The 13,247-nt window shown below is 42.3% G+C and overlaps 1 protein-coding gene across 8 annotated transcripts in view; it reads right to left on the bottom strand.

Annotated features, from left to right (window-relative positions):
* Positions 1-13,247, bottom strand: part of SNCAIP (synuclein alpha interacting protein) — a 666,776-nt gene that overhangs the window by 98,674 nt on the left and 554,855 nt on the right. For all 8 annotated transcript variants that reach the window (XM_069625574.1, XM_069625570.1, XM_069625572.1 and 5 more), the window contains one exon: positions 5,793-5,918. In XM_069625574.1, coding sequence (XP_069481675.1) covers positions 5,793-5,918 — 126 coding nt within the window. The remainder of the gene's footprint in view (positions 1-5,792; positions 5,919-13,247) is intronic.

The following is a 13,247-nucleotide window of genomic DNA, read 5'->3' as shown; positions in this document are numbered from 1 at the left end:
ATTATATAGTGAAATGAATGATATATGAAGAAACTTTAGGTTAATGTATTTTGCGATTAAACTATTCCCCCCCCCTACACCTCCTCTCAGATAAATTAACATTTTACAGGGTGTACCAAGCCATGTCATCCGAACTAATATCCAAAGGGCTCTGAAAGGGGGTATTCCTCTACTCTCTTTGGTTAACAGAAGAGTACAAGCTAGCAGTCCAACTTGAATCTATTTTTCTAAAAATGCAAATCCAATGAGCATGGTTGTGCAGTTATAGAACACATTTAATTCTTGATGTTTTAAGAAAATTGCATAACTGTAAGGATTAGGGCAAGAGGGAGCTTTGGCTAGGGAAAGGTCACTGGTTGGACCTCCAGTCACACTTAATATTCAAAAATTCTTAGAGAACTATGCACCTAATGCAGCTTTTCACTTTCCAAGGAGAATTGCTTACAACATATAGAGAAATAATGTGTCTAAGAGATCAGAATTGATATAAAAAAGAATTCAAATCCTGTGAATAACATCGAGGAATGTTTTCCAATTTCTGTTCAGCAAAGATGTATTGAACAGAAACCAAATAGAATACACATAAATCACGGTGGCACTTGATTCAAGCATCTGCTCTTTATCATGGCTGTGGACAAATTGGAAAAGAGATAAAGGAAAGACACTGACATGAAGACAGATAATCAGTGTTATGTGATTAACCAAAATGGGCTATTATAACCTTTTTATAAATCAACACCTGTACTTCTACTTGATTATAAATAAAATAATGCTTAATTTCCATGGCCTTTCTGGCCTCTATCGCAAAAACTCATTTACCAAACATTGGACTAGTAGCCCACAAAGTACTAACCAATTTTGGTGACTTTGATGGTGGGCGGTGACAGATTAGCCAATACATTGTTACTCATGCCTCACCTCAAAATAGAAGAAGGACTGATGCATGCTTAGCGTAGCAACATTTCTAAACAGTCTTAAATCCAATATTGTAACAAACATAAATACAAATCTTGACATAAATCATCATGTGTCCATTAAACAAAATCTTGCTATGTTTAAATCTGGTTGAGAAGTTGTGATAGATTTTTTAGACTGCATTGGACACTTCTCACTCTGTGGTGTTATGTACTTTGCCCTACCTGCATTTTAAGACCACTTATTTAGTGTATGAACAATCGCTGGTGAAATTTGTAGAAACCTCCCGGAATGCAAATAAGTGCTGCTAATTTGTACTTTAAGTTGAGCATGCATGAACCCTTTGACCGCATCTTTTAATGCATTTGTGTGGCGGCCAATCTCCTGTGGACCCCATTATTTGGCATGGTCCAGCCACATTGCCTTAGCTCAGTGAAGTCGCAAGGGCCTTGCCCCTTGCTGCCCAACTACCCCATCAACGCAGGCCAGCCATAAAGGGTTACTCCCCAATCAAAGACTGCAAGAGCATGAGCCTCGAGTTTGGTGAAGGCTGTAGATTGGAGAGCAGTGGAGAAGGAGTTGACTGAGATACTTTGGGGGAGAGTCACAGAGAAGGTGGTGGCTGTGATACTTTGGTATGTGAGAGTCACAGAGAAAGGGGTGGCTGGAGGGACATAGAACTGGAGAGAGGACAGCAGGAGCGAGGAGAAGGTAAAATCTACAGAGGAGAAGGAGGTGGTAAGACCAAAAGGGAAGAAGGTGGCGGTATTAACTGGAATGGCAGAAGTAGTAGCAGATGGCTGAAGGTAATTAAGGAGGTGGTGAGACCAGAGGGGAAGGCGACACAGCAGATGTAGTAAGAGGTAAGGAAGCTGTGGTTAAGCGGGTGGCAGTAAAGGAGTTGGAGGAGACAGTGAATAGAACAGTCGAAAGTGGTCGGGAGGGGTGGTAGCGTCATAAGAGCTCATAGTGGTAGAAGCGAGGTGGTGGCAATGTAGGCAGCATGAAGTGGTAGCGCAGTGGTGGTGGCCATAAGGACAGGCCAAAGTAGCAGTGAGCAGATGGTTACAGATAAGGAGCAGGAGCTAGAGTCCGAAATCAAGGATGAAGAGCACTGGATGGCTAATTAAGTTGGCTTTAAAGAAGAGACAGGGAAAGATATCTCAAGATAAGGAGGAGGAGAGAGATAGGAGGAAGAGCCATTCATGTTGATGAAAGGTGGAGGAGGAAAGGAATAGAGAAAAAGGACAGACATTTTACTGAAGGTCTAATCCAGCAGATGGAACACAGGGGGCGAGGAGGAAGAAACCAGTTGAAGGAGAAAGGATCTAGAGGCACAGGTTGGGTCCCAGCAAGTCCAGGAAGTGGGAGGGCGTTCTACTGGGGTCAGTGAGGCTACCGAAAGCTTTGAGGTGGTGGACGTGTAGGAATTGCATCTTCTACCTCTCGCCTAACTGACGTGAAAGTCATTGCAGAAAAGACATGGAAAGGATTACAAAACCGTTTTAGTTGTGAGGTACGAGCCCCATTAATTCCACAATGAGGCTCAGAAAAGCAAAACCCCACAACACCAGAGAGGGGTGAGGTAACACCTCTGGAACATTTGAACTTAATCCCTGATGAATCATACAAGCTGCATCTGTTACTCCAGCGGCCCAATGGGCCACCAACCCAACCAAGAGATTTTGGGACATTCGGCAGAAAGCCGTCCAGTTTTATTTGCTTTGGGAGGATCCTACTATTTGCTTTTGAGTTGGCCTCTATTTGTCAAAAGTCCACAAATAAAGTACTGACACAAGACAGCATGGTCTTGGCATTCGCATTGATTCCATGCGTCATCTAAGTGACAGTGGGCCTCATTATGCGACTGGCGGTAGCCGTGCTGGTAAAAACGTCACAAATGTCGTCTGAATCATTTTTTTTCCCGCACCTGGGAATGCGCAATTACCGGGGCATTACGGCCCCACCGGACCCGGTAATTGACCATTCCCGGGTGCCGCTGGAGAAAAATACTCCCCATTCCCATTCGCGCCCCATAGGGCTCAATGGGAATGGGGAGGCCGGATGCACTGGCACCATTTGTGAATGGTGCCGGTGCATCTAACATGGTCTGCTCGCGGGTGCCGGTCTGCCCGCCAGGTCAGACCTGGCGGAGAAAAGGCACCCGAAAGCAGAATTCGTAGTTTGCCGGTCCGGTAACAACAATACCTGCAAGCTTACTGCTACCGTTGTTACTGGGCCGGCAAACGTATAATGAGGTCCAATGTCTTTGAGTGGAGCTGGATTACACCTAGTAGTATGCAATACCATCTGTTTAACATGCATACTTTAATGTTAAGCTCCATTAACTTCCAATGCACGTAAAACTTACAAAGCAGGTCATTAAAGCAAAAAATGTTCTAAAGCACCAACCTACAAATATTTCATGCCTGGAACTGGTGTCCAGTGAGAATTGCTTTGCCAAAGCACATCAACTTGAACAAATGCATGACTTCAATAAGCCCCAATCACTGAATAGAGGCGGAATGTGTATAGGGTCTAAAGAAGTAGGCATGTGTGCACTACACAAGGGGCAATCCCATGCACACAGCAGCATGGACAGTTCCCGAGTGCTCCGGATAACATTTTGAAGTAGGGAGTATTTTACTTCCTATTTTTGAAAGTTGGGAGTAAAATGTATTTAGAGTAAAAAAGTGAATCTAATTTCCAATAGAAGTATTTAAAAAGCGAGTAAAAATATGCGTTAAATGTAAAACATTTTTTTGGGGATAAACATTTCTTTGCACCAATGTATTCATGTCATGCGCATTAACATCTCCATGTTTACCTCTTCAGGTCAGGCAGTAATAGTTGTAGACTTGTTTCCTGTGGCTCTCCATGCACCACTAGCCCAAATCTGTATATGGAGGTCTGTGGGTGAAAGCCAGGAGAGGTTCCTATGTGCCCGTTTCCTATTTTTATTGGGAGTATTTGTACTTCCTATTTGTTTTTTTTTGGGGGGTATTTGACTATCTTTAGGGAGTATACATGGCTGATACACCCCCTTACCTGTAGGGTTGCAGATGGCAGAGTGCATTGATGCACTGGATGCCTTGTTGCCAGGGGCATTTTCTTCATGGGTGACATAAACCTGGCTAAATCCCATTACTTCTTTGGCCCTGTTCAAGTAAATCATCAGAGTCCTTCCGATTTCCAGTTTGCTGAGTATTGTTTCCGATTTGGATGCATGGTTTTCCGTAAGCCGCTTGGTGAGTGCGTCTGTGTGCCTTGGGAATGAATAAGGCAGTGGTACTAGCACAGCACGTGTGACTATCTCTGGAGGATCAGTCCGATTTTGGATTGAGGTGACGGTCGTTAAGTGGCAATCTTTCAAGGAACAACTCTGATTTTATTGTTCACACAGGAGTATGGCTAAGATAGCAAGCATATTATATAAATCCACATTGCATCATTCACCCACACAGGAAAAGAGGTAAATTAAGGGTTAAACGAAGTTCCCTACTCATAGGATAAAGCCACATATCACTTTTGAGTTTCCACCTTAAGCACATATCACAGCTGGATAAGTTATTTATATGACATAATTCAAAATGAACTCCCATGCCTGCGAGGTAATGAGTGGATGAGCAAAGAATTGACAGGGCAACAGTGCAGAACCCTTAATCTTTCCCCTTGTGCCCTATACGCAGTTTCTTAAAATGCACTCCATTACAGTAAACATGGACCTGCTGTAGTCAGTGAACACCTGATCCACATCCTCAAACGTCCAAGAATGGCGCAGAGAACTGCAGCCTTTGTGAAAAGTGAAGATACCATTAATTAGGGTTACCGGAGAACCTAATAAATTGCAGGTTTGCATTAACAGGTGCAGATGGCGTTAGGCATTGGATGGGATGAGGGACCACATACGCTGTCGTCTAGGTGGGGTTGACGTCTACTACTTTGCAGGACAGGCGGGTTGATATTGAGTCCTTATAAAATGCTCTGTTTTTGTTTAGGAAAACAGGCTGGACATTGAATTGAAAAAGGTTGCATCAAACAAGGAACTTTCTACACAACCAGAGATACTTTCCCTCATGAGTTTTGTGGTTAGGGTAGCAATAATGTTCAGTGATGGCGTTCTCCAGCTCTTCAGCCCCACATTGTTATCTAATCCTTCAGTGTCGGGAAAAGGGTCCCAGTAATTTCTTAACTTCACCATCTCGTTACTTGGCCAAGGCAATGCACTTGGGCCTTAAAACCTTTAGGCTAAGCAGTAACCGGTCCGAGGATACGACTAGAACAGCAGCAGAAAACCCAGTTAGCTTGGTTAGCAGAATATGTGGAGCTAAGACACATGTGTCTTTGGTCTCAAATCTTTGCCAGTGCCACAGATTCAAGAATATTCTCAGTCAATGGCATGGCTGCTGACGTGCAATTGAGGGAGCGGGACACAAGCATAGCACAAAATATACACAAACATATATAGAAAGGCACAAAGAGGGAACCGGGAAAATAAATAATATCACACAATATTTAAGTCAGTATGTATGTAAGATGTCACAAAAAAACTAAGCACAATACTGAAAACCACAAGGCACATAATGTTGCTATTCTTCAAAAGAGACTTGGGAAGGTGTCGACCGCAGGCTGATGCATATCCAAACTGATATTCCTCGGAGTGTAGCCCCCAAAACCCTTGGGCATCTAATCCAGATTAATAACCACCAGTAGAATGCAGAAAGAAATAACAGAAAGAGAAAAACATGTAAACTAGACAAAATAGTCAGAGTAAAGCAATGAAAAGGAAAGGCGAAAATAAGGAGGGAAAAGAAGCATGAACACGAATAAAATAGGCAGTAATGAGAATCAAATAAATACTAGGGATAGAACGTCACCTGGATGCACCCGAGATGGCCGTGCTGGGCAGCCACATGGACTGCACTGTTGCCACAATGATCAACTTCATCCAATGAAATGCCCTGCTCTTGCATAAACTGAAGGAGCCAAAGTAGGATCTTTTCCTAGTTAAATATAAAAAAAAAATGATTATTGGATTAACATAAACTGAATTAGAAAGCTAGATACGTCTTAAGACATCGAGAAAGGTAAATGAAAAGGACAGGTATAATGCAGGCACATTTTATGTAAAGAACATGAGAAAGCAATGCATTTCAGCTACCAGCCCCCCACTCAATAGAGTACTCCACGTGTTCTCATTCTGATTTAAACACCTATACACATAGGGGGTGCAGCATCCCATACAAGATAGTTATCCTTTTTAGTTAACATTTAGTTCTGGGTCTAAAATCTAAAAAAAAGCAATACTAGTGTAAAATATATGAAAGCAGCAGGCTACGTCGACATTTTGACACCATTACACTTTTAGGTATGGATCATCTTCATGGGTCATCTTAATGCAATTGGAACCTTACTTTGATCATCATCTTTCTTGCAAATTGATATCCTAGGAATAGGGTGAAACTGTGTGCGTCTGAGAGCATGGCTGTATATTTACGAGAGATTAATATAAGCAAATAAATCAGTCGGTTCAATAAAAAATTACCAAACACAGCCAGTCACAGTGAGTGAAAAGAGCCTGTGTGGCTTTGGTTAGTTCTCAGATTTTTTGTGACAATCATTGCTAAAACTGGTACTTCGTTTCTGACGTGGGGGTAGGAGATCGAGGGACCTACCTGACAAGGATTCCCACCATCCAATTCTCCTGTGCTCTAATAATCTCTATATTAAATACCATATCTCTGAAAAACTCTGCTAGTGTGAAATGTTTTTCACAAACAGTGGAAACTGTTGGATGGAGACCTCCACGTGGTCTAAGAAGGCAGGGCGTTCTTCTCTGTCCGTCTTGCGTCATAAACTAACAATTGAGAAACACAATGTTTTTGGATTCCTTATGCTGCTTATATAATGAAAAAAGTGAAGTTTACTGATTTGACCCAATTAACAGTATATGGGACGTCTATTCTCTTTATTTGTTCAAGCAATTGTTATTGATTCAAAATGAGCAACCTACGCAGACAGCATTTCCTGCGTCATTAGTTAAAAAGCAATACCTTAGTAGCCACAAATACGGTCCCTGCCCCCTCCTTCTCACAACCATCCTCTGCATATGTTGTGTTAAAGTTGTACACTTTGCCTATTGCCAATATGATACCTTGAGATTAACAAGCACAGGCAGAGAACCTTAAGTATTTTGTGATTGTAAAGAAAGTTACAGATTTTACATGCAAAGCCCAAAAAATGGAACACATTTCTTGTGAAAATAGTTAATCGCCCCATGAAGCATCAGGAACAGTTTCTCCATCAACTGAATGGCAATGCACCATTTATTGGCATGTTGGAGGTGGGATATCAATTGAGTGTCGCAATCCCTTGCTCTATTTCCCTTGAGTTTACACTCCAAAAAACACAAACAGCAGGCCATCAGGCACTAGTCAACCAGTTTTATTGGATATTGCCTATCTCACTTCCAAAGAAACATTCCGCCCAAAGATGGCAACCCCACCAAGCACCACCCAAATGTAACCTCTCAAGCATTTATTAAACCTGTCGGTGTTCATGACATTGAATCTATCAGGAATGCAGTGTCGAGAGGAAGATGAATACGTCATTCATCCTGTGTGCCCCGCCCCTACCTCCATACCGAAGAAATGAGAGGAGTACGTCATTCATGGCATTAGCCCCTTCCTCACTTAAATATTGCAAGTACGAGAGACGCTATTCACTCAGGCAACCCTACCGACCTTATCCTAGAACCATCAAAGCAGAGATTAAATTGCAAGCTCTAGAAGACATGAACATGCTGTAAGTAAAGATGACAAGAGCATGGGACCTTACTGCCACATTGATACACATAGACGCATGAGACACAAAGCAGATTTGAGCTCACCTTGAAGATACACAAACAATAGGTCAAACTCGCATTTAGACATGGAGAATGTTACCGTCATTCAATAGACACCAGAAACATATCATAGTCAATGTATACGCTGAGATGCAAGATGCATAAGAATACGCATAAAGCTTGCATAAACGCAGAAGTGCAACAGTCCATTTTCTACAAAACACCGTTTTGTAGAAAATGGACCGTGCTGCTACACTAGAGTGAATGGAGAATCCAAGGAGCCTAGATGCTGGAGAGAAATTCAGGTTGGCTGAATTAGCTGAAACACGGGCCTGCACAGATCAGACATGGGCTACGTGGCCCCCTTCCCAAGGTGATTGCAGAAAAAGGAAGTCCAGCCAGCTATAAAGTAGACGAGAAGATAACAATTTCGAAGAGCGAGACAAATTTCTCTTAGATTAAGTAAAAGAACAAACAACCTCCGAATGCCAGGTTCTGGCTAATTAAAATCTTAATACTGCATGAAGAGCAGCTCGACCAAGTCTCTAGAGGTCGAGGAGAGTAATAACACCAATAGAAATAGGAGCTTAATTTGTGGTAAAAGCTGAGCAGATTAATTCCAAATTTGACCTCTTCACATGTGACTCACGATTATAGGGTAGTATCTATTAATTAGCGCCAGACACGGAGATGCACATGCCTCAACTCCCTAAGAGTTCTCAGCGTGAAGACGCCGGACAAGGTCAAGTTCAAAGTCAGAAGCCCTGGCTTGTAGCCTAGCAAATCAGGGATGGTGTCTCAGTTAATTAAAAGTAGCGGCTCCTCGTTGTCTGTCTCCCTACTACTGTATTTTGCTCATGTGCTGATGACATGCCAAATGTCCAAGGTTGGGGAAGGCATGGAACAACCAATAATTGCTCTCCGATAATGCTGTCTTGCAACTGTTGCAGGAGCCAATTAATTATTATTATAATGACGTATTTCATACCTTATCATTTTAGTGAGGGTCTGAGGTGGGGCCACCAATGTTCTATATCCAATGAAAACACTGACCAGTATAAGTTCTATATGTAGACAAATTTGCATAACCAATACCACCTTGCTGTAGGTTTTTGTAAATGCAACGTCAATTACGACATATTCTTTTATTATAAGCTGGTGTTTGACATGAAAATCTTGGAGAGCGTGGAGACATTTGGTGTTTACTGCCGTCCCTGTTTTATACTGATTCTTTATAAAACAGGCCTTTGTCAATTACTTTGACTCTTCCGCGATGGGGCTCGGGATTTCCTGGTCTGTCTGTTCTGCTTAAAACTGGGGACTTCCAGCCCCTCCATTACAGCAGTTCTACCAATATAAATTGTTATATTGAAGGTCAGCTAAATATACACTGGGACAGGTTTTGTCTATTTTACACCCTATCAGTTCCCATTTTCTGTCTTTGATTTGGATACCCAGGACTTTCTTCCATCCTTGCATCGATTTGTAACCAGTACCAGCCTCCAGCATTCTTGATATTAAGCCTTTGGTGGAGGCTGCTCATTAAAAGGACATTTTTCATAAATCCTGCTACCCCTTGGTCTAACTGGCCTGTGAAGTGCACAGTGTCTTAGTTGAAAGTACAAACAAAGGTGTAAGCGGGAAGGGAAAATATGTTATGACATATTGGGCCTCATTACGAGTATGCCCTTAATAAGGGCATGGCTGCCTCCATACCGGGTTCCAGTACCAGGTTCCTCCAATGAGGATTTACCGGGCTATTCCAACCATGGAGGACCCGGTAAGTCCTCATTGGAAAAACCCATCCTCATTTGAGCCCCCATAGGGCTCAATGGGAATGGGGAGGGAGCCAATAACGGGCCCGTTCCTTGGTCCCCTCGCGGGGCCCGGAAAGGACATCTGGTTTTACCAGACGTCTGTTCCGGGTCCTGCTAGGGGACCTCGTAATCAGGCATCCCGTAATGAACGGTGCCGGTCCCGTACCGGCACCCTTCATTACGGGAGCGCCATGGCCATAACGAGGCCCATTGTCTATTAAGTGCATCACAAATCTGAAGCATGACCCTAGCAATAATGTTAAAGGAGAAGTACCTCACCGGTTCGGTCTCCTGAGGGAAGCAGAAGCTGAGTCCAGATGTGTGAGCCACCGACTGATTCATTTAAAACCAATGCCCTTCTGTTTCCTTTTACACTTTCTCAGCTATTACCCTTCTATGCATTGCCATGAATTATTTAAACAAATCAGGGTAGCCTAATTCCCCTCTTTTCTTCGGAACACAAGAGAACCAATCTACAAACTCAAGGTTCTATCCTAACCCCCATAATGTCAAATACTCATTTTTGAAGAGATATCAAGTTCTCTCTTTGGATATCATTGGGTTTGTAATGATGAAGCATCTGTGATTAGACCTTTCCTCAATGCGTCAAAAGCACCTGAGTGGTTGGTCATGTAAAGTGAGGTGATATTAGGGGTTAGGGTAAGGCCCAGATACCCAAGAGCACATTTTGTCCACCAGAACCCTAGCTTTCCCTTTAGAAGTGCCACCTGCTGGGTGCTATTCGCCCTGCAACAAGATACCCGCAAAAAAGCTTCAATCATATTAATCATGTTATGTTATGTCAATTGGCATTTGTATAACGCCTTTACCATTGGTATGGTCTCAACTCACTGTAGGTTGAACAGCCTTGGGGACCGCAGTCCAAGTAAGTGTAAATGGTCCGGGAATTAAATAGTGCGTGTGTGCACTAGGTATGTGTGCAACTAGGATGGATTTGTCATGGGGGATGGCTGCATTCTAATTCTGGAGGTGGTGTGGAGAATATCTGAGACAGGTAGTATGTGTACAGTTATCATGGGCATCATCACATTGCTATCAGACCAAGTTAGAATGTTACCTTCTGCATATGGATCGGTTTTGTGAGATGCAGCATCCCACTGAATGCCACAGAGGTGTACGTGCGCCTGGATATGGGCCACAAAGGGCTCCCACGACCAGGGCAGAGAGGAGTGGCGGTAGAGGGCAACTCTGTTTGGTGCCTCTTCCGAGGGCAAGGCTCAGCATGAAGAATATATGTACACTCATATACCCCTACCCCTATCGTGTACTTACCCCTAGGCTTATACAGCTTGCTATGACCAGACAGTTCAGCTTATTCTCAAAACCAAACCATCGGAACACAGTTTCTAGGAAACCCCACTCAACCCAGCCAAGTGTGCTTTCTAAAGCCAGTAAAACAATATGATTCTTGGATCAGGAGACTTTATGTACAAGATTAAATAATCTCTAGATGTTCTCAAATGTGTTCCTGTTAAGGATAAAGCCTGACTGATCAGGATCAATCTGAGATGACAACACAGCAACTATGCAATTCACCATTTCCCTTGTATTTGCATTAATCTCAATATACGTGATGGGTCTCTATGAGGAGCATTGGCAAGGATCCCTCCCCAGCTTGGGGATGAAAGTTATATCTGAGAGGTCTATGGACTTCGACAAGCATTAAAGAGCTTGGTTAAAGTTGGGGCTAACAGCTGGGACCAGGTCTTCTATAATTCGTTTGTAAACCTGTTGGGACGAGTCCAGATGATTTTTCTGCACTGTGGTGAGCACTAGAAATTGCACATCATCAAGAAATACTGTTTGAGTTGGATGGTACAAATGGTGTGAGGCATACAACATGATATAGCAGAGTTCATATTTGCATGTTTATCCTTCATCACAGACCTCCATCTTCATCTGGATGCAGTGTGATTTGAATGTATACCTTGTTCTGCTGTGTTTTCTGACATCATAGCAGAATGGGGCCCGGCTTATTTTCATGTTCATAAAACAACTTTTCAACTTCAGAAGAGTTTCCTCTGCCCCGTTTGTCATGAGTATTGATTTGGCCCCATTTCCCAGTGATGTTCCTAAGTAGAAGAGAATACCCTCTTAACTTGTGCTGCTCTTCCATGACCTTTTGTTCATTCCTCAGCCAGTCCCCTAAGCTGCAAAATGAGTCAAACCAATGAACCCTCAACCACAGACTTCATTGCATCCCAAAGTGTGTTGATAGACATATCTGGCATGGTGTTAAGGGTATAAAACTATTCAATGGTGTGATCAAGCTCTTTTGTCCTGTTTTGGATCCTTAAACTGAAGTCACAGTCTTCCCGGGCCCTTCGTCTGATGAAACTCAATCTCAGCTACTAATTTAGCATGGTCTCACAGCGCCATCACACCCACCTTGCTACTTGCTTGAGTTGGTGTGAAAAAGATATACTATATCCTTGAAAATATGCCCTTTAACAATGTATCCCCCATTACTTGGGTAGTTTGACCTCCAAGCATCAAAAAGCCACATAGTTGCAAGCTTCCTCTTCAGTTTCTATGGGACTGGCCCTGCATATGGCAATGCAGATCTATGCCTAATTGGAATTTTTAATCAGATTGAGATGGCCTGCAAATAAGATTTCTCCCTTACTCTGTTTCTCTAGGTGTACCAATAATGTAGGTAGAACTACATTTTAGCCATGATTAGGGGCATGCATCAACACCACAGTCACTAAGTATTGTCATATCGGCTAAACTATAATAGCATATCTGAATTTATAATCACCAAGTGTCTCCACTTGCTTTGCTAATAAAATTAGTTCCTGCTATCCCACCCTATAAATCTGCATCTATCTGAATAGGATAATCCTCAAATGCCAACCTTCTTTGATCTTCTGCCCTCAGTTGAGTCTTCTGGAGACTTGTTATGCCAGTTTCATACCAAAGGACCTACAGGAGCACCATGATCTGCTGTTTGAGAGCGTTTGCCTTTTGATATTCAAAGGCCACAAAATGTAAGTGAGAAGAGTGCTCCCTCCCTGTGCACACCATCAATAGTTGTAAAACAACTAACAATTAAGCTTGAGTTGAAGATGCAATAATATGGTTCATGCAAAACAATGGATATAATACATTCTGAAAATATTCAAGATAAGACATAGAAAATAATTTCTTATGAAAGAAAATATTTAGTGTGTGAAATTATTCATGGATCAAGCACAACACATTTTGGACTGTGTTCCTTCCTCGTCAGCAATAATGTTCATATCAAGGTTTCAAGTGTCCAAAGTTCAATCTTCAATAGTAAAACGATTGCATAAGATCCAATTGTGGTCTCTAATAATAGCACTGTATACATTCAATGTATTCTTATGGATAATGCCTCCTGTGGTTACCTCAATTAATTCAATGGAGTATATGGTTTGGCAGTTGACAAAAGGAAAATATTGCCTGTCAAGACAAATACAATTGTATAGGTATCTTGATAATGGGCAAAACACGTTCAAATCCAGAAAGAAGCCAAGACTAACCAAACCCTAATAATGGGACCTCATAAACACAATGCATCCCACCAATATTAGGAGGCTGGGGAATATGTAAAAAGAGGGAAGTCAATATGCAAAATTACATATGCCAATACCAATATCAATTACAAACTTAACAAGAAATCTCAC

Source organism: Ambystoma mexicanum, chromosome 6p (genome assembly GCF_040938575.1).
Source record: "Ambystoma mexicanum isolate Mex_15411 chromosome 6p, UKY_AmexF1_1, whole genome shotgun sequence".
Lineage (NCBI taxonomy): Eukaryota > Metazoa > Chordata > Amphibia > Caudata > Ambystomatidae > Ambystoma > Ambystoma mexicanum.
The sequence above is the reverse complement of the archived record's forward strand: the minus strand, read 5'-3'. Positions and strand labels throughout refer to the sequence as shown.